This window comes from Microtus pennsylvanicus, chromosome 13, assembly GCF_037038515.1.
Source record: "Microtus pennsylvanicus isolate mMicPen1 chromosome 13, mMicPen1.hap1, whole genome shotgun sequence".
NCBI classification, from domain to species: Eukaryota; Metazoa; Chordata; class Mammalia; order Rodentia; family Cricetidae; genus Microtus; species Microtus pennsylvanicus.
The window spans coordinates 54,482,889-54,505,222 of record NC_134591.1 but is presented as its reverse complement, the minus strand read 5'-3'; the positions used below and the strand labels follow the sequence as shown (position 1 = coordinate 54,505,222).

At 45.1% G+C, this 22,334-nt stretch overlaps 1 protein-coding gene across 1 annotated transcript in view; it reads left to right on the top strand.

Moving 5' to 3' along the window:
- Positions 1 to 2,457: 2,457 nt before the first annotated feature.
- Smap2 (small ArfGAP2) overlaps positions 2,458 to 22,334 on the top strand; it is a 48,304-nt gene continuing 28,427 nt past the window's right edge. Inside the window, exon 1 of the mRNA XM_075947137.1 lies at positions 2,458 to 2,818. Within this exon, the coding sequence (XP_075803252.1) occupies positions 2,716 to 2,818 (103 nt within the window). The 5' untranslated portion in view covers positions 2,458 to 2,715. The remainder of the gene's footprint in view (positions 2,819 to 22,334) is intronic.

Here is a 22,334-nt window from a genome sequence, read left to right as displayed (position 1 = left end):
CACAGACGGGATACTGAGGTACAGAGTTCAGCAACCTGCCAAAGCCACACCAACAGTATTGAAGCCCTAGATTGCAGCCCAGGCGATCTGACTTCACGGTATGTGTGTGTCGTCACCAGACGATGCAGGTCTCTCACCAAGCAGGAGAACATCAGAAGCTCCCAAAGGCTTTTTCAGTGTGTGAGCATGGTTCAGTGAGATTGTCATACAGCAGGCCTCGGGAGGCTCAGAGTCACCTGTAACTCTAGCTCCAGAAAATTGGATGCCCTCTTCTGGCATCCCAGGGCACCTGCACTTATGTGCACACACCTATGTATACACATACACAAACACATACACATTGTTGAATACTTAAATCTCTAGGCCAGAATGTTGCAATGCCTCTAATCCCAGCACTCAGTAGGCAGAGGCAGGCAGATCTCTGTGAGTTCAAGGCCTTTTTGGTCTGCACAGTGAGTTCAGGTCAGACCAGGCTACATAGTGAGATCCTGTATTAAAATAAAGCAAATATTTAACAAATAATATCTAGTCTGATAGATCTATCTTAGGAAAATACTTTATGAACTTGTATGTTTATGAAAGCAAATTCTTTGAGGCTTAGCTAGAATGAAAAGGTTTTGGACAGAGTAATAAACTTCTGATTAATAAAGTAACAGAAAAACTTAATTTCCATTTGAAAATATAAATGTTTTGAAGGGAGCCTGTTCTTGAGAGAAAGTAGAGCTGGACAAGAGGGCTGTCTTAGCCGTAACCGAGCACTTGGCCTTGCTGTCTTCCCTGATCCTTTGCTCTAGTGTTCAGAGGAAACCCTTAGGATCACAAATCGGAAGGTGCTGCCCTCATCTCTTATAGCACTTTCTGTTTCTTGCAGGAATTTGGTAGTGAAGGAATGATTCTTTTCTTTACTTCAAAGAATGAGAAGAGCCGGGTGGTGGTGGCGCACGCCTTTAATCCCAGCACTCGGGAGGCAGAGGCAAGGTGGATCTCTGTGAGTTCGAGGCCAGCCTGGTCTACAAGAGCTAGTTCCAGGACAGGTTCCAAAGCTACAGAGAAACCCTGTCTCGAAAACAAAAACAAAAAAGAAACAAACAACCCTCAAAAAAAAAAAAACCCAAAACTGCTTCTTTGCTTTGTGAGTGTTTAAGTAAGAAGGTGGCTGGAGAGAGGCTCAGCAGTAGACAGAGTCTGGTAATCTCCCAGAGGACCCTGGTTCAGTTCCTACCACCACATTGCTCAGTGCTTCCATCAGCTCATAACAGCATGTCACTCCAGCTCCAGGGGATGCAATGCCTTGCCTTCTTCTGGTCTCCTTGGGCACCTGCACACACACACACACACACACACACACACACACACACACACACACACAGAGCCAGGTATGGCGACACATACCTTTAATCCTAGCACTTTGGAGGCAAATGTAGGCAGATCTCTGTGAGTTTGAGGCTATCCTGGTCCACAATATGGAGTTCAGCCTATCAGGGGAAACCTGTTCAAAAACAAATAAATTATTTCAGAAGAAGAAGAAGGAGGAGGAGGAGGAGGAGGAGGAGGAGGAGGACGAGGAGGACGAGGAGGAGGAGGGAAGAAAAATGGCAGAACAATGCTCAAAGAGGATGGTAGTCACAAGACGAAGGCTAATGTATATCAGCGAGCAGGAGGTATGCCAACTTAGAAGTTATGGTAAGGACTGGGCGGTGGTGGCACATGCCTTTAATCTCAGCACTTGGCAGGCAGACCTCCGAGCTCGAGGCCGCCTGGTCTACAGAATAAGTTCCAGGACAGCCAGAGCTAAACTAAGAAACTTTGCCTGGGAAAAAAAGAAAGAAAGAAAAGAAAAGAAAGAAGTGATCATGTGGGAGGGTGTAGTGTCTCTTTAACTTGGAACAGAGGGTGAGTTCTTTCATCTCTTGAAGAAAAGACTAAGCTGAGGGAGTCTGGGATACGCACAACCCTTGGGTTATATAAAGATAATAAATATACATTTCATAAAGGTTGCGGTGAAGAGCATACTGTGCTAACTGACACGAAGCTCTTAGCGCAGTGCCTTCCACACAGTAAGAACTCGGTAGTTGTTGGTTGTTACCGTCACTATTCTTTTCGCTCTCCTCCCTTTTCCACCGGGCTTCATTCATTCTTTTCCAAGGACATGAAGGGGGCGTGTCCTCCCACTGCCGCTCTCACCTAAGCCCCGCCCCTGCCTCTTCCCGGATTGGCTCCTTGGAGGCGGAGCCGAGGGAAGAGCCCAGTGCGGTGCGGTGGGCGGGGCGCATGCGCGGGTTGGGGCTGGGTGGAGGAGGAGAGGAAGAGCTGCCGGAAGTAGGCGGTGGAGGTGGCGGCAGAGCTAGCCGGAGCTGCCAGGGAAACCGAGGCGGGAAGCGCGGCGGCAGAACCTCAGCACCGGGGTCAGGTGCGCGGCCCTCACGCCTGAGGCCGAGGGCTCGCTCCGCCTAGGCCGCGTCCCAGGTCCCGCAGCCTCCGCGGGTCCCCTCCTTGCCCGGAGCCCTCCAGGAGGCGCCGCGCCGAGGGACTGCGGGGCGGGGGGCAGACTGCCCTGACCCCGGGGACGGCTCGGGGCGGGGCGAGAGGACACGGCTCGTCCCGCACGGGAGGTGCGTCTGGGCGGGGGCCCCGAGGCCTCAACCCGGGACCGAGGCAGGGGCTCCTGGGGGCGCGGGGGGCGCTTCGCCCTCTGCCCCCGCCGGCACCCTGGCCATGACGGGCAAGTCGGTGAGGGACGTGGATCGGTACCAGGCGGTCCTGGCCAACCTGCTGCTGGAGGAAGATAACAAGTTCTGTGCTGACTGCCAGTCCAAAGGTAGCACATCCGCGGCATCGGCTGGGGGCTGACTGCGGGGCGGTGGCGTGGCGGTGGCCTGAGTTGGGAGGGGATTCTGGAGCCCAGGAGCGAGCCCTCTTCGGATGGCAACGGGTACTACCCTTGCTCAAGAGCTTTCTGGATTTCCTGGGGCTGGGGTTTGGTGTGGCGAGGGGACTGGGGAGATGTGTGTGCATGCGTGCGTGTGCGTATGTGTGTGTCTATGTGTGTGTATGAGAGCGTGGTGAAGATGGTATAGTGGGGGGTGGGGAGGCCCGGTGTGTTCAGGTGAGAATGTCTGTGTTGCAGGCTCTGAATGGCTTCTGGGCCCGCTGTCATCCAGAGCTGGCAGCCTTTCACTTGGCAGAGCTGTGGGTGAGCTGCAGTGTGGTGGTGGGGGTGGGGGCGGCGAGGAGGAAGGTGAGATGACGAAGAGGAAAACTGTCGAAATGGTTTTTAAAGGTGGCATTCCTTACTGTTTGCTCTTTCATTAGCAGCTCCTGTCATTTTGCCACCTTGTTGAGCTCTGACAAAGTGCTTAGGTGGCTTTCTTCACTCAGGATGTGTGCCCTGGGAAGCTGCCTTACGCAGTGACACAGTGCGGATTTCTAGATAGCCTCGCTTGGTCTGGAGAGGCCTTGTGCTTGTGGGGTGGCCGAAACTAGCAGGATCTGGGCTGTAGTGCAGGACCCATCCAAACAGGGAGAAAGGGAAGCAAGGAATTCATCGAGTTCGTTGCTTCCTTGGTGTTTCCACTCCTAGAGGTGAAACGGAAGGATTTTTTGTAAATCGGCCACAACCATTTAGCCTTTGTTTTCTGTGCTCTTAAAGGTTCGTGCTTTAATAAAATTAAAGGTCAATATGGTAGAAAAATGTACTAGTGAAATGTTTGTACTTGGCGTTGTAGAGACAAGCAGTTATATTGGGGGGGGGCTATTGTTTATGTACCTTAGTTCCATTTCCAGATTTGCCGTATAGCATATGGACATATAGTTTAAGACAAATTCAAATGTGTGTGTATTGATTTTGAGAAAAGCAATAGATTCCTAACCCATGCTTCATGTGATTATGGTTTATTTAGAGTAGGGTTATGTAAGGAGGGCATCAGGAATGATGATGCATTGATTTAGACTCCTCGTAATATTTTTTTAGTGACCTCTATCAGCAGGCAAATGGAACGTACTATTAGGAAAGCAGGTCCCTGGATTTCTTTCCTAAATTTTTATTTATTTATATATTTTTGGAGACAGGGTCCCTCTGCATAGCCCTGACTATCTTAGAACTCACTTTGTAAACCAGGCTGGTCTTGAACTCGCAGAGATCCCCTGGCTACCCCCACCGGGCTGGATTGATTCTGGTTAGATCTATTGGGATGTTTGGTTTAACATCTGGTTTCACTCAGATTCTCTAATGTCCTCAGTTGACAGCTCTTAAGTCACAGTGAGGCATCCCTGGGTGAACATCACCACATTTGGGGAATCAGATGCCGTTTTTTGGTGATTTTTAGAACCACCCCCTCCCCTATTTCTCATGTCGCGCTTAAACGTACTCATTCCAATAAAATATACCATGTGGAAGAGAGAGGTTACTTTGTCATTTCCTCCAAATTTCCCACTGCCCTCTATTAATAGTCCTATTGGGAACTCAGATATGAAGCCTTGGTTAATGCCTAACGAGAACGGTCGCTGGGGCCTGTGAAATGGCTCAGCGGAGAAAGGCGCTTGCCACCAAGACTGACTGAGTTTGGTGTCCAGGACGCACAGTTGTTCCTCGACCTCCATGGGGATGCTCTAATACCTGTACAAATCCCTACACAATCAATAAATAAGATGTAAACAACAGCGACAAAAGCTAGTAGCCGCTGATGCTACTACCTTAGCTCCTCAACATTCCAAGCCAGAAATTATTTTCAATACATTTCACCACTATTAAAAAAGAGATACTGTGTGTCGTTATCTTTCAGTTCTGTTAAACAGGCTTTTGCCAAGGCCTCGTGTTTATCGAGTGGGAGAAATTATCCAGCCCAGTCTGCTGGTTAACCCCTCATTCGTGTTGTTCCTCTTTTCCCCTTTCTGCTTTCGTAATGAACACATTTGCAGTTCTCAGCGGGTGGTAAGAAAGGCGTTTGTATCTGTGCCTCGTGGCTTGCTCAGCTGTGGTAAAAGGCCCTTAGTTGGCAGAAGAATTTGAAAACTATTCACTAAATATTTGAGTTTACTTTTTTTTTTATCTTGTCCTTTCTCAGAAAATTGAGAGCTCACCAGACAGGGTCTGGAGAGTGTTCATCTATTAATATTGAGTCTATTGATGTAGCTTGGACTGCAGATCTGTAAGTGGATACTTTTGTAAAAATGTTCTAAAATAACTCTTTGGCAATGACTCTTTTAAAATTTTATAGTGTGTGTGTGTGTGTGTGTGTGTGTGTGTGTGTGTCTGTGTGTGTGTGTGTGTGTGTCTGTGTGTGTGTGTGTGTGTGTCTGTGTGTGTCTGTGTGTGTGTGTGTCTGTGTGTGTGTGTGTGTGTGTCTGTGTGTGTGTGTGTGTGTGTCTGTGTGTGTGTGTCTGTGTGTGTGTGTGTGTCTGTGTGTGTGTGTGTGTCTGTGTGTGTGTGTCTGTGTGTGTGTGTGTGTCTGTGTGTGTGTGTCTGTGTGTGTGTGTGTGTGTGTGTCTGTGTGTGTGTGTGTGTGTCTGTGTGTGTGTGTCTGTGTGTGTGTGTGTGTGTGTGTCTGTGTGTGTGTGTGTGTGTCTGTGTGTGTGTGTCTGTGTGTGTGTGTGTGTCTGTGTGTGTGTGTCTGTGTGTGTGTGTGTGTGTGTGTGTGTGTGTGTGTGTGTCTGTGTGTGTGTGTGTGTCTGTGTGTGTGTGTGTGTCTGTGTGTGTGTCTGTGTGTGTCTGTGTGTGTGTCTGTGTGTGTGTCTGTGTGTGTGTCTGTGTGTGTCTGTGTGTGTGTCTGTGTGTGTGTCTGTGTGTGTGTGTGTGTGTGTCTGTGTGTGTGTGTGTGTGTCTGTGTGTGTGTGTGTGTCTGTGTGTGTGTCTGTGTGTGTCTGTGTGTGTGTCTGTGTGTGTGTGTGTCTGTGTGTGTGTGTGTGTGTGTGTCTGTGTGTGTGTGTGTGTCTGTGTGTGTGTGTGTCTGTGTGTGTGTGTGTGTGTCTGTGTGTGTGTGTGTGTGTCTGTGTGTGTGTCTGTGTGTGTCTGTGTGTGTGTCTGTGTGTGTGTCTGTGTGTGTGTGTGTCTCTGTGTGTGTGTGTGTGTGTCTGTGTGTGTGTGTGTGTCTGTGTGTGTGTGTGTCTGTGTGTGTGTCTGTGTGTGTGTCTGTGTGTGTCTGTGTGTGTGTCTGTGTGTGTGTCTGTGTGTGTGTGTGTCTGTGTGTGTGTCTGTGTGTGTGTGTGTGTGTGTGTGTGTGTGTGTGTGTGTGTAAGAGGCAGAACAACTTCTACCATGTGGGGAGAGAACTCAGATGGTCAGGCTTGGTGGCAAACACCCTTTCTTACTCACTGAGCCATCTTGCCACCCTGCCTTTTCTATTTATTTATTTTTTAGAAAAATTATCTTTCATAAAGTTTATTTTTATTTTAAATTATGTGTATATGTGAGTTATTGCCCATGGACGCCAGGAGAGGGTGTCAGATTCCCTGAAGCTGGAATTATAGGTGATCAGGAGCCACCTGAGGTGGGTGCTAGGCACTAAACTCAGGCCTTCTAAAAAGTATGAACTCTGGACCACAGAGTAACTTCTCTAGTCCCCTGATTCTTCTTTGTTACATCATTAGGGCTGGATGGTAGTGGCGCACGTCTTTAACCCCAGCACTCGGGAGGCAGAGGCAGGAGGATCTCTATGAGTTCGAGGCCAGCCTGGTCTACAAGAGCTAGTTCCAAGACAGCTAGGGTTGTTACACAGAGAAACCCTGTCCTCAAAAAAACAGAAAACAGAAAAGAAAGGAAGTGATATGTTAGCTGATCTTAGAATGATAGAGTTTAAACATCACAATAGAGAACAAGCAGACACTCTTTCTCTTTAGTCAGTAGAACAGTTCTCAACCTGTGGGTCTCAACCCCTTTGGCAAACCTCCGTCTCCAAAAATATTTACATTATGATTCATAACAATAGCAAAATTACAGTTATGAAGTGCCAACAAAAATAATTTTTTGGAGCTGGGCGGTGGTGGCGCACACCTTTAATCTCAGTACTCAGGAGGCAGAAGCAGGTGGATCTCTGTTTGAGGCCAGCCTGGTCTACTAGGATTGCAGGATAGTCAGGACACAAAGAAACACTGTCTTGAAAAAAACAAACAAACAAAAAATAATTTATGGTTGGGGTACCACACCATGAGGAACTGTATTAAAGGGTCACAGCATTAGGAAGGTTGAGAACCACTGCAATAGAAAAGCTTGTTGGACCAGGTTCTCGAATGGCCAGATTGCTTTGGCACTGCTTTGTTTAAAAAACAAAAAGTCACGATTTAAACCATCTGACATGGCCACACCTGTAATCCCAGAACTCAGAAGTTAGAGGCAGGAAGTTCAGGTCAGTTCAGTTATCCTTAGCAATTTTGAGGCTAGCCTGGGCTATATGAAACCCTGTCTCAAAAAGCTCCCTTTCTCAATGCTATGACTTCTTCATAGCCCAAGATACAGTTTCTTTGTCATGAGAGCTCCTACATTAATACTTTCAACGGACTGACTTCAGTAATGATAAACAGGGCAAAACTAGTTAGTGTAAGACCCAGATATGTCCATAGTAACTGGCTGCCGGAGACCATCATACTTCCTTTGTACTTGGGGCCACAGTGGGTGGGAATTAACCTGTTCAGAGACTGGTTAAAACCAGATACTATCTATCATTTACCATTGGGAAGGAGCCGACATGGGGCCACATGATGGCTTGTGGAATATGTGAGAGACTGGAGCACCTCATGGAGTTCTGGAGTCTGAAGGCTTTGCGAGGCTCCCTTCCCTCTTTTGTCACATCTTGTTGTTGGTGTTTCCCTCTAATCAACTAATCCCTACCTGTTTCATCTCCTGTTATATATATATTTTCATTTAAGTTGATTGTCATGTGGTTCAAAATTCAAAAACTCTAAAGAGTGTGAAAAGTCATTGTCTTGGGGATAACCACTGTTGGCCATTTCTTAGCTATCGTTTTTCTTTGTTTGAAACAGGGTCTTGTAGCCCAGGACGGCCTTAACCTCTGTGTAGCTGAGTAAATGAACTCCTGATCTTCCTTCCCAAAGCTTGCAGTACAGGCATGCACCCCTGTGCCTGGTTTCTTACATATGTATTTGAGACAGTTCTGTATAGCTATGGAGATTGGAACTCCAGTCCTCACACTTGCAGGAGTGCTTCTTCTTCTTTTAAATTTGTTTATGTGCATTGGTGTGAAAGTGTCAGATCCTCTGGAACTGGAGTTACAGACAGTTGTGAACTGCCATGCGGGTCTGGGAATTGAATCTGTCCTCTGGTGTAGCAGCAGTGCTCTTCACCACTGAACCATCAGGAGTGCTTTACTCCCGAGCCTTCTCCCCAGCCTCTTTTACCTGATTTTTGAGAGGTAATAAATGCATTGACAAGCAATGACATTTTCTTTATTTTGTATATGTGGGTTTTAAATAGTGACATTATATGTATAGGTTTTCAGCACTTTTATGCAAATAGCGCATTACCCACTGAGTTTGGTCTCTTGGATCTTTTAAAGGTTATTTTAAGATTTATTTATTTATTATGTACACAGTGTACATCATAATATGAAGACAATGAAGATTCTCTGTCCATGTACATGAAAGAGCTTCTGCATTATTTCAAGGTCGTACACAAGTCTGTACTTCTGTTAAGCTGGGAAACATTTTTGAATGATTTGGAAGACAGCTTCTCTTATGGAAGATGTCTTTGAAAAGGGATTAGAGAGTGGAGAGATGGCTCAGCAGTTAAGGGCACTTAGGATTTTAGCAGAGGACCCAAGTTTGGTTCCTAGAATCAACATGGTGGTTCACAACCATCTGAAATCTAGTTCCAGGGATCTAAGATCTTCCTCTGGCTTTCATGGCCACCAGACATACATGTGGTACACAGACAGACATGCAGGTAAAACATTCTTACACATAAAATAAGAATGAATATATGTAGATGGATTTTTGGGGAGCCGCCAGCTCACAAATAATGGCACAGAGACTTATTATTAATTATGAATGCTTGGCTTTGGTTTACACTTGTTACTAACTAGTCTTACAACTTAAATCCATTAATCTTACAACCCATATCCATTAATCTACTTTTATGTTCTTTTACATGGCTCAGTTACCTTTACTCTATACTTTCTATCCTGCTTCCTCTGCGACCTGGCTGGTGACTACGCCTTCCTCCTGAAGGTCTCTCTCTGCCCAGAAGTCCTGCCTATGTCTCCTGTCTAGCTATTGGCTGTTCAGCTTTTTATTAGACCAATCACAGCAATACATCTTCACAGTGTACAAATATCCCACAACAAATACATCTTTTAATAAAGAATCTACAGCACTCAGGAGCCTTTGAGGACCAAGGAGGCAGTAGTGAAAAGGACTTCCCCTGGTGATGGAGCAGCTAAGGTGACCCTTCAGCATGCCACCCACCTCTCAGCTCCATTTCCTTTTCTTCTCTTTCTTCTTTTTTTAATGTATGCGTGCTCTTTCCACATGTACACATGCATGCCAGAAGAGGGCATCCGGTACTATTATAGATCCATATGGGTGCTGGGAATTGAACTCAGGACCTTGGGAAGAGCAGTGAAGTAGTCAGTGCTCATAACATCTGTCAGCTTCATTTTCTTACTTGGAAAATGCAAGTGTCTTGTAAACAAGTGCTGTTCAGATGCAAACATCATTTTTATACCACTCTTGGTCTTATTTATCTTATCTTGAGTTTGTTAGTTTCACTTTTTAACTTTATATTCTTAAAATACTTTGGTTACTGGAAGCCACAGTTGGAATGATTCATAGTAATCCCCTAGTCCTTAAGCCAAAACCATTTTCTATGTATGGGAGTTCTGGCATTTTTGCAAATGTGCTTACAGGACCCTGAGGATAGCCTGGATGATTCCTGCCTCTCTAGACATGTGTGGAAGATGAGACCAGCAATTTCTTTATGTGGAGATTTTCTAGTAGTAGCCCTAAATTTTAACCTTTTTAATTAAAAATGTACTATATTTTAATTATTTGTGTGTGTGTGTGTGTGTGTGTGCGCGCGCGCACGCGCGCGCGCGCGTGTGCATGTACATGCACATGTGATGGTCAGGGACACCGTGTAGGAACCAGCTCTGACTTTCTGCAGTGTGGCTGTAGAGACTGAGCTCAGATGGGCAGGCAGTAAGAAACTTTACCCGTTGAGGCATCTCACCAGTCACCCAGTTTTAACTTTTGCAATTTAATCTTTAGCTGTCCTTTTATTTATTTATTTTTTATAAATGGTCAACTATTGCTTTTTAATTGTCATACCTTAGAACACAAACTTTCCTGTCAATTTTAAGTTGTTTTAGCTATTACATGTCAGTGACATATGATAAAGCAGAAACATATATTTTTTAAAATATTTATTTATTTATTATGTATACAATATTCTGTCTGTGTGTATGTCTGCAGGCCAGAAGAGGGCACCAGACCTCATTACAGATGGTTGTGAGCCACCATGTGGTTGCTGGGAATTGAACTCAGGACCTTTGGAAGAGCAGGCGATGCTCTTAACCACTGAGCCATCTCTCCAGCCCCCCAGAAACATATTTTTTAACCTCCTTGAGAGGTTTAAAAAATTCTACCAGATGTAGACAGACAAGTTATTCTTCCATTTCCAGTTTTCTTGCTGTTATAGTCTCCTTTGCCCAAGACCAGATAGCTTTCTGAGCTTTCACAGCTGATGCATATTAATCCTGACAGTCATGATTATACTGACAAGTTTACTGAAAGTGATTAGTCAAAGCCACTGTTAAATCGTCTCATAGTTTTAATGTGCTAAGGCTGTTCTCTGGGAGACACTTCCTTGTTTATTCTGCATTCCTTTTAAATAGTTGTGGCCGTGAGGAAAAGAGGACAAAGTTCCTTTAGGAACAGCTTCCTTTCGATTGAAGATTCCACACTGTATGTATATATGTATTAGTATGTGTGTGCATACCCCCCCACATACATGCATACATATACAGTAATGTGTCCTAAAAGTGGGGTGTGAGTACATGCTTATATTCATATCACCCAGAGAATTAGGAATTCAAGATTATCCTGATCCAGCCTAGACTACATGAAACCCTGTCTTGATTTGTTTTGTTTGTTTTATTCCCCGAGACAGTATTTCGCTGTGTTACCCTGTCTGTTCTGGAACTTCCTCTGAAGACCAGGCCGGCCTTGAACTCACAGAGATCCACCTGCCTCTGCCTCCTGTATGCTGGGATTAAAGATGTAGGCCACCATGCCCAGCTATGAAACCCTGTCTTAAAAGACCAAGAAAAAAAAGAAGCAAGCAAACAACAACAAAACACCCCATTGAACAAAAACAAACAAACAAAATAACCCAAACAACAAAAAATATTTAAGCACTCAGTCTGTGCCAGACGCTTTGCAGGGACATATGATAAGATTCAAAGATGGGACCTTTGATCTCAAAGCTTTATAGTCTAGTGGGAAAGTAGATATATAAAGCAAATAATCATTATGGCATTGTGTACAGGGAGCAGGAAAAGCACTGAAGAAGACAAAAAGGCCTTAAGGCAAGCTTCAAAGAGGCAACTAAGCTGGTGGAAAGGATACACAGGGCTTTGCGAGGCACAGAGGAACTATACTCATAGAAGGGGAGGCAGAAATGTACAGAGCCTCTGTGCTGTGTGTGTGTGTCTGTGAATGCGTGTGCTATTTAGGGTGATTTGACTACATATTGTGACGTATGAAGGTTAGAATTTGGTAGCTGGTTAGAGTCTTGAGCCCGCATCGTCTGTATGGCAGGTGCTCTCGTGGACATGCCCTCCTCTGAGGTTGGTCTAATGAAATGCCAGCAGAGTGTGTGCTGTCGTCTCTGCAGCCAATGCTGTTATAGTTTCAGAGCTGAGCATGCTTTTATGCTCAAGCAGGACCATGAGCCGAATATTTGTGATGACTTCATGATTGTGTAAGGTGCTCTCTTGGTAGCAAATCTTGTTTCCAGATAAATCTGAAAACTACCCCCTTCCTACCTTTGTCATCTGATGTCTTTATGGGATGTAGGTGGCAGCTTTCTTGGGCACAGTTGTCTATCTAACTGTTCATCACATGAGTCATTGTCTGTTTCTGTTCTTGTGCCTGCACATTCCAACCTGAAAATAATATGCAATTGGTGGCCGTGACACACTATTAATTACGTACATTGCATGTTGTTAGTGGAGCCTACCTGTGCTATGGAGAAAGGGTAAGTGACACATTGCTCAGAGTTTCTTTCTCCAGTTGATGTCCCCTGTTGAAAAGACGCCCAGCAAGAGTCTGTGTCATAGTCACTTGCTATACATTCTGAACACACGGTATCTCTTAGATCCTGGCCACAGTTGCACTTCTGTTTGAGCAAGGGGCCCTTTTAAGTAGATGGTAACTTTGAGGAAGTTCCGTACTGCTCCTGAAGTTCTCAGGCCGGCACACCATACTGAAAAGGGAGGGGCAAATTTCTGTAGCATAGAACACCTTAACATTCTCCTGTTTACCACAGTTCTCTAGTGTTGAGACAGTAATCCTGTGTTGCTTAATTGTTTTTTGTAGTGCTGGGATTTGGCTACTCACATTCCAGGCAAGCACCCTACCACTAAGCTATATCCTCAGACACCTCCGTAGCCCCCCATTTTTAGATAGGGTTTCCCTATGTAGTCCTGGCTAGCTTGGAACTCACTATGTAGGATGAAGTCTCAGACTTGTGCAGATTCTCCTGCTCTGCCTCCTGAGTGCTGGGATACAAGGGTGTGTCACTTTTAGACTTTTTGAGACAGAGCCGGGTTGGCTTGAACTTTTGTACTTCCCACCTCTGTCTATTAAGTCACTAGAATCACAGGCCTGTGTCGCTAAGCCCAGCACACCTGGCTCAGGACCTGGTGTATCCCAGGGTGTCCTTAGATTCAGTACGTAGTTGAGGATTAGCTTTATTTCTGATCTTTTTACCTTCACTCCCTCAGTGATAAGATTATAGGCAGGTGCCACCACACCTGGTTTATGTGATACTAGGCATCAAACCCAAGGCTTCATTCATGCTAGGCCAGAACTTAGTAACTGTGCTACATCCCCAGCCAACGTTAACTTCTTAAATTGTGATTCACTGCACTTGAAGTGTCCCCTAGGATGGGAGCCCATAAGGACAAGGATTTGGGGCTACATTCACTAATATTCTCAGCAGTGATAGGGGTTGATAAGGCCTAAGTAAATCATTGAATGAATGAATTTGTATTATCTGTACATTTTGTTCTCTACAAGGATTTTTTATAGGATATCTGGATAAAATAAAATTATTTTCTAAAAAATAATTTAAAAAATATGTTTGATATATTGGAAGGCTTCCTCAGTCGAGAACCAGTTAGGAAAACAGAAACCAATAGGTCAGTGGCTACCGAGACACCTAGGCAATCATGGTATCCAGGAGCTACCATGTGGCTAAGGGAATTAGAGAGTTCCAGAAGCCATGTGGTATGATCCAGAGGCATGGAAAGAGGAATTGTTCAGTGGCTGCTGAAACCAAAGCCAAATAAGAGAACTCTGACTTCTTTCTTCCTTTTGCCATTTATCCTTACTAAAATCTCTTATTGAAGGAATTTATCCAGAAATCATTTGGCAAGGGAGGCTGGGAAATGTAGGTGATTTCCTGTGATAGAGTAGAATAAGGGTAAGATCCAAGTACTGACAGACACAAAGACACTGAAAACATCTCCAAGATGTGATTGTTCCCCCTTAGTTATTAGGGATAATATCAAAAATTTTTTTCAGGTAAATGTGGACAGGAAATAGGAAGGGGTTTCTGGTAGAAAACTTTCATGTGCTTTTAAAGGATCCCAGCTATCACTGAAACTTCGTCCCAGGAAGTAATGAGATACAGCAAGTCATATCCTCTAAGGCTGTGTGCCAGATTGAAGCTGTTTGACTATGGCTGCCAACCAGGACCTATGCATCGATTTATCGTTTGGTTACTCGGAAAAGAAGTTCCCACTCTTCGAATTCTGGGAAGCCTAGGGTCTAGGCATGTTGCCTCATCCTCACCTGGGTGACTTAAGTCAATAATACAAAGATGCACAGAATTTTTGGATGGCAGCTTTAAAATATGACCCGGTTTAATCTCTCCTTGATAATTAAGGTAGTTGCAGTGGGGTTAATTTCCGTGTACCATGCACCACTGTTTCTAGACTTGTTAGGTGAGGAGTGGGGGCCTGTGGTTGGTGTTTCCCAAGAACTTCAGACAGGTTGGTTAGTACTGGGTGAAAAGGGTGATATCAGTAACTTCTGCACCAACCCTGAAAAGTATTATAGTCTTACACGGAATGTCACTGTTCTCTCTAAAGGCAAAGCTTGCCAAGTTACGGCCGCTGATATCCTTCCTGACTATAAAAGCATTTGCGTTATGTGATTCCGGTTCAGCACTTTCTAGAAGTGCTTTTTTTGTCAATCAGGTCACCTGTATTTGGGCTATGCCCATGTTAATGGCTTTGGTGGAACTAGGCCAAGGAAAGGCTTCAGTTCAGTGTGAGTACGTTTGTTTTGGGCGTTACTTTCCGCAGATGAAGGGAATGTCATTTAAGTTGTTGTCAACAATGAAAAGCACATGGGTTTCTTTGTGTTTTACTTTTAGAAATTAATTTCTTCTTGACAGGCATTCCTGTAATTCACAGATACAATTAAATGCAATTTGGGTTTTATTTTTTGTTGTTTATTTACTTTTGAGACATGGTCTTGCCATGTAGCTCTGTCTGCCCTGAACCCACAGTGTAGCCCAGACTGGCCTTGATCTGTAGCAATTATCTCTCTCTCTCTCTCTCTCTCTCTCTGTTTCTGTTTGTTTGGTTTTTTTTGAGACATGGGCTCCCTGACTGTCCTGGAACTCACTCTGTAGACCAGGCTGGCTTCAAATTTAGAGACCTACCTGCTCCAGCCTCTCATTGCGGGATTAAAGGTGTGCGCCACCACTGCCTGGCTTGTGGTAGTTCTCTTACCTGAGCCTCCTAAGTGTTGAGGTCACTTGAGTGATCCACCATGTCTGGCATATGTATTTGTATAAACACACACATTTTTTTGTATATATATTTTTTATGGTTTATTTAATGTGCATTGGTGTGAAGGTGTCAGATCCCCTGCAACTGGATCTTCAGACAGTTGTGAGCTGCCATGTGGGTGCTGGGAATTGAACCAGGTCTTTTGGAAGAGCAGTCAGTGCTCTTTACCACTGAGCCATCTCTCCAGCCCCTTTTGTTTTGCTTTTTAAAGGTGGGGTTTTTCTATGTAGCCCTCGCTGTCCTGAAACTAGCTCTGTAGACCAGGCTGGCCTCAAACTCACAGAGATCCACCTGTGATTTCCAAGATTAAAAGTGTGTGCTGGGATTAAAAGTGTGTGCCACCACACCTGGCTAGATTTTATATTTTAATTAAATAAGTAAGTTAATAATTTTGTGGAGGTTGAGACAGAGTCTCACATAGTTCAGGCTGGTCTTGAACTCCCTATATAGTGGAGGATGTCTTGACTTCTGGGTCACACTGTAACCACCTCCCGTACTGGAGCTTAGGCAGCTAGCTTTGTAATTTGGTATTTGATATATTTGACGTTTCTCCAGAATACCAGTTCTTTTCAGCCAGGCCACCTGGGCTTTAAAGGTACCTCTTAAAGCATACCCGCGCCTCTGTAGAGCTTCGTGTTGTATAGTTATAATTATCTCTCACTGTGTTTGACTCTTCCCTTTCTCAAACCTTCTCCTTCCCTACCCCGCTCTTCTGGATCCTGTATTCCCCACAGGCTTTGTGAACGCTGGTCCGTGATGGCTGAACGACAGGTCCTTCCCCAGTGGAAAGCCCCAGAGATGAGCAAATTCACCTTCAGCTGTGGCCATCCAGCAGTGTAAGGTTGCTGTGGGGGTTCTCACAGTTTGTCAACTCTCCCTCTTGTATGGCCGAAACCTGCCTCAGTTTCTACCTTCATAATTTGTGGCTTGTGGAGGAATAGGATTCTCTATTGTTCCCTTTTCCTTGATGATGAATGCAGTCTTTGTGCAGTTTTTTCACCCCAGGTTGGTTTTAGATGCACAGCGAATACAGGTTTAAAATGTACTACGTTTTACAAGTCCACCTGCAGAAGATTTTGTTGATTTTTTTTTTCTTTTCATTTAAAAAAAAATTCAACTCAGCTTTTACAGGAAATTTCTTAGTCCTAAACTGGATCCTTTTGACTTCCTGCCATTGTTTTCCTCACCCCCACCTGAATGAATGTGTGATGGTCCCATTTGGTGGTGTACTGAAAATAGGAAAGGACTCAGGAGGGAGGGAAGCTGCCTTCTCTGAGGATAACTGTGTCCCAGCACAGTGATGCAGCAAGGAGAGCATCTTCGCCTCTCCTCTCCTTTGCACAGAGAGCTCTTGTCTTAGTTTGCTCTCCTTTGCTGGGAGAAACACCATGACCAAAAGCAACTCTGGAAGGAAAGGGTTGATCTGACTATAGCCTGTCATTGAGGACATCACAGAAGGAAGGAACCAAGCAAGGGGGGAGGTGGGGCCTGAGGAGAGCAGCTCACTGCCTTGCTCCTCCAGGCCCACATTCAGCCACCTTTCTTGACTTTTCTTGTACTCCCCTGGACCACCTGCCTAGAGGTGGCACTGCCCACTCTGGGCTGGATCCTGGCACATCAATCCACAATCAAGAAAATAATCAACTGGCATGCCCACAGACTGACCAATCTGATGAGGCATTTCCTCAATTGAGGTTCCCTCCTGCCACATGACTCTAGTTTGTGTCAAGTTAACAGAAACCAACTGGCCCATTGTCTTTTGCAACAGTTGCTAGTGAAGGCTAGACTGTAAATCCCCGGCCTCTCCAGAGTAGCCATCTGTCACTGTGGGTTTGTGTGCGAATCCTACTGTGTTTCTTCACCTTGTTTGCCCAAGTGCGCACAGCTGATGTTGTTTTTAACTCCTTCCTCTTTTCTTATCTGACGGAAGTCCCCGAGTATGCAGATTTAGAAATGAGCTCTCTGGCATTTCTGGCCGTGACTTGAAAGAATTTGCTTTATTAGCACATTGATAGTTGCTTTAGTTCTTAAGCTATTTGGTTTGGTGTGGTGAGACAGGATTTTTCTGTGTAACCCTGGCTGTCTTGGTGCTCACTTTATAGGCCAAGCTGGCCTCAAACTAAGAGGACTGCCTGTGTTTGTCTCCTCCGAGCACTGGGACTAAAGGTGTGCGCCACCACACCTGGCAGTTCTTAGCTTTTGAAAAATGATTTCTTATGAGAACTTTGTATATAGATCTCAAGGTCTTAGTCTGCAGCCTGCAGCCTCTGGGTTTGTGTTGCTGATACTTTAGCTTGTGTGCTATCTGACACAAGTCCTTAGAGGAGAGGTATAGCAAGGATCCCAATCCTTCCCAGGCTGCCAGCAGCAGAGCCATGGGAAACCAATTTCAGTGTGACAGCCCACTAGATAAAGAAAAAACTAGAAAGATTCGGTCAGGCTCTCATGCCGGCTTTAGAGTGTGTTTACTCAGAGTAGCTGGCACAGGATTTGGCTTTGTCACTCTGAAAGTGGGCATGGGGACTTTGTAAGAGGAATTGCAGCAGACAGGGGAAATCTAAGAAAAGGTCTTTCCTGTAATGGGCTGCTGTGTGTTTCCAGCTCAGACAAGAGAGCAAGGTGCACCTTTAAATGAAGCTTTCGAGCCAGAGCCAGGAGGGTGCATTTTACTTCCGTTGAGTGTCTTCTTTGGTCCTCAGCCTTGTCTGAACAGAAGCAGCTTGGCACAAATGACTCCAGTCAAGGGTCTACATTATGGCAGAGTAAAAATAGATCCTCGTTTCATTAGACTGCGCATGTATTTAAGGGGGAGGGGAAGACTTGTTGCCATGGGAACAGACTCCTAGAGCAGGGTTTTTGTTTTTTTTCTTATTTAATCTTATGAGATTCGTGGAGCGGGGAGGTGTGCTTATTTTCTAAACATTAGGAGCTGCTGCCTTTGAAAGCAGAGCCGTCTGCTGCCATCTTCCCTTACTATGGCACTTACCTATATATGTGATAAAACAGTTGGAAAGTATGGGAAAACTGAACCACACAAATGATAGTTCCCAGAATTCTCATTGCACATTATTTTCTTGATTTTGTGCTTCAATTTTTATGACATTATCATTTCATTTAACATTTGTCATGGGTATTTTTTTTCATGGCATTAAAACATGTAAATACCTTTGTTAAAAACATACTCTGTCATGGGAGTATGTCATCTTTTACATAACACTAAGTGTTGGACATTTAAGTTTTCAGTTTTTAACATTACAGACAATAGTGCAGTGTAAATTTTTGTGCTCTTTCAGGCTGATGAGTTATTCACATGTTCAGCCCTGAGTAGTCATGGGCCCCTCTAATTTAAAGAAGTGGGGTGGCATCTCCTGGTTGGAACCGTTTGAGAGATGGTCTTGCTGTAGGGGCTGTCATTCTGAAATGCTTCACTGTGGTAGACGTCTTTGAGGCAAGGAGTGGGGAGAGCTGGGGAGTCCTGGCTGACCATAGGGCAGCCGATGGGATGGGCCAGCTCACCATGCTCTGCCTATGTAGGAGAGTGTTTACACACCATGATTAGCCCTTAGGTCTTCAGTCTTCCTTCACTCAACCCCTCTGCTGAGAAGGCAGATTAGAGGCCCTACATTGCTACGAAGGGAATGATGATTGCTATAGTTTTTATTTTCTGAGCAAGGGTTTTCCTAGACTATACACAAAGACAAAGGACTGTGTCTGTGTGTGTGCATAGTGGATGCGTACTCTCTGGCAGTGTCTTTGTGCCCATCACACAGTTGTTCTGCTACTGTGTGTTCAGATCTTACTCTTCTTTTGGTTCCTAACAGTCCCCTTCACACTGTGGGCTCAGATAGCTGGAGACTTGTGACATTCTAGGAAGCTGAGAGGTTAATCTCGTGACTGCTTTGTGGCATGACTTCTTTGCGCGTTTCATGTGTGTGCTCCTGGCATCTGTACCACCTGAAAGCTGGGACCAGTCACGAAGCCCATCCATTGCCCTCTCTCTGTAGGAGGTTCAGTGTGACGCATCATCTGGGGGAAATGTAGCAAGGGGTGTGAAGCCGGAGGCTGAAATAGCAGTCCTTTAGCCCTTTTATGGGACAGGGTAAATATTTAGACACTGTTGTAGTGAAATTCTAACCCTGTAGCAGTTCTAGGAGCTCTCAGTCCCCACTGGAACAGGTTTGCTTAGCTGAAGAACCTTCCTTTGGCTCCCGGGAAGCTGTGATTATTATTCTAGAGACCTGCCCTACTCTCTGCATACAGATCCCTGCGCAGATCCTTCTCTGCAGGGCTGGCTTCTTTGCCCTGCCCCATGCCAAGTCTTCCCATATGTATAGCTCGTACTTGCTTCTGATGTCCTAGCTTTGAAACACCATGATGGGTCATCTCTGAAAGGGCAGACCTCCACCTTCTGATCACCTTCCAGGCAGGGCTGTTCCGGTGGTGACGTGCAGCATGTACTTTGATCCCAGGGTTGGTTTCTGTGCTGCCGTTTGTTTAGGAAGCTGTCTGACTTGTGTAGATACGGCTGTGATTGGTAAATGGCCCTGCTTTTCTGTGTGTCTGCCGCTCTTGCTCTCCTCTGATGTGTGGGGAAAGCCACTGTGCTCTTTTTCAGGTCACAGAGCTCATCTGTTGGCTCAGAAGGTTTTGTATAGAGCCGCTGCCTGGTGAAAAGCCTGTGCTTTGCTGGGAATGGCTGAGAGACCTCGCCTGCCTGACTGCTGGGTCCTGAGACCCAGTGTGTCACCCTTGTTCTTCTGGGCTTCCTTTTCAGGAAGTGGAGGGGTGCGGATGGAAAACCTGAGAATGAGTCTTCACATTCAGTCTCGGACGCTCCATTTCCTAGCTGCACCATCATGTTATAGTAAAAAAAAAAAATACCTGCAGAGTGAGGTGTTAGTTTAGTAACGACTGTTAGAACACTTCTGATACGTTTAAGGTGTGTAAAGACGATTCTAATTCCAGTTCAGCAGGTGATCCTTTCTGAGTGAGCTTGAATTCTCCAGTTTCTCAACTGTACTTGAACTAGAAAATCTCTAAGGTTTTGGAATAGTATGTTTGTCACTATAATGAATAGTCAGCTTTGTCACTATAATGAAAAACCCTAAGTCTAGTGGTGGTGGCGCATGCCTTTAATCCCAACACTCAGGAGGCAGAGGGAGGTGAATCTCTATGAGTTCAAGGCCAGCCTGGTCTACTGAGTGAGTTCTGGGACAGCCAGGGCTACACAGAGAAATCCTGTCTCAAAATAAACAAACAAAACTAATAAAAAAAACCCAAGGCAGTTACATTATAAAGAGCAAAGGCGCAGGGTGTGAGGGTGCTGTTTAGAGCACTATCTGTTTTCGCAGAGGTCCCAGGTTCAGTTCTCAGTGCCCACATGGCAGCTTACACCCAACTGTCTGTAACTCCAGTCCCAATTGATATGACACCCTCTTCTGACCTCCATGGGCATACGTGCATACATACATGCATGCAGGCAAAATCCACATACACATACAAGAAATATGTCTAAAATAGTTTTTAAGAAGAGAAAGCTTTGTTTGGACTCGTGGTTCTGGAGGGTCCCTCCAAGACAAAGGCAGTTCATCATGCCTGGAGCACACGGTTTGGCCAAACTAGGAAGCAACATAGAGGATGAGTCTAGGGTCTCACAACCCTCTCTGATGGCAGGCACCCAGTGATTTGAAGTCTTCTCATAAAGCCCCACTTCTCAGTGCTACACCATCTCCCTGGGACCAAACTTTTGACATATGGGCCTATAGAGTACCCATGCAAGCTACAATCCACTCTAAATGCCTATCTGTCATAGAACAAGAGAAGACTGTTCTGCAGAATTGTCGTGTTTTTCTCTATTGCCTGTTCCAAACTGAAGACTTAAGACTGATTCCTCTAGAGCAGCATTCTTGATCTCAGTACTATTGACATTTTGGTAATTCCTTGTGGGGATTGCCCTGTGTATTTTCAATTTTTTTTTATCAGCATTCCTTGGCCTCTAGATGCCTAGCATGTTTCTACTTCCTGCCAGTTGTGACAGCCAAGAAATTTCTAGAGACATTTCTTTAAAGTAGAAAGTGCTTTGGTTGGGAACCATAGGTCTGGAGGGACAAGAAGGGGGGGGGGGGACTCTTTGGATGTGGGTGGGGTTACTGTCAATTGTCCTGTTGTTCCTCTGCTTCCTCTTACCTGTATTATCAGCAAGGTTGAATTCTGTGGAGGGACTTTAGTGATTAGACCAAGTTTTGAATACAGCTGCAGCTAGCTGACTTTGAGGTGGTTACGCAGCTCTCAGCTCAGCAGCCCCTCCCTGCTTATCTGCAGTTAGTGGCTGGTTGAAGTAGTGGCTGGCAGGCGTGAAAGCATTTCTTTGTAGACTATCAAGTCAGCAGTGTGAGTCATGGATCAGGACTGGGTCCTATGTGAGAATCCAGTGTTGTGACAGTTAGCCCTTCAACCACCCAAGGAAGAAATTAACTTGTCCTCATTGGATAGAGGGAGAGGAGTCTATCCTATGGATAGAGGATGAAGAGCAACTCATGGCTCAGTTTCAATATCGTCTTTCTTCAATGGCTTATTCCAAAAAATTGTGCCCTCCCTCCCTGTGGGAATGCTCCACCAGTCTGCCACTACTCCTTGAAATGATGGTTGAACTGAGGATTTCCAGAGGTATTGACCCTAAGAGGTTGAACTTTTCTGCTTGTTAACAGTTAAACTATAAAGTATCAGTTTAGGAATAACATTGGATTTGTTCCCATCGACTCTGAATTCAGTCTTCACTGCTCAGTTCAGAATTGTGTGCAGTAAAGGAGACCGAGTTCTGTGTTATCCTCACAGGGATGCGCTGGGATGCCAGTACCATGATTCTGACACTTGAGCCTGTGTTAGTCTCTGTGCTGGGGTTCTGGCAGGCTTTGCTTCTAGTCCAGCTGAGCCTTTGCTGGAGTAATTGCCCACATGGAGCCTTTAAGCCAAACACAATCGTTTGTACTGAGATAGTCTCACTGTTTGGCTCCTCATGAAGTAACCTCCTTCCTGCCCTTCATGAAAGCAGCTATTTTTTGTTCCCCCCTCCCCTTTACAGAGAAGCATGTCTCAGCCACCACTCTTCTAGCTTAAATGCTTTAAGCAGGGTCTTTGTATAGAGGGAATTAGCTAGAGTCAAACTCGTGGGATGGCCAAGGGACATGAAACATTGTACACATCTATTCCTCTGACATTCTATGTGGTGTGTTTAAATTAACATTATGTCATTCCTCTATAAAATGCCATTTCACAAAAATATCCCTACTAGGTTTTCATTTA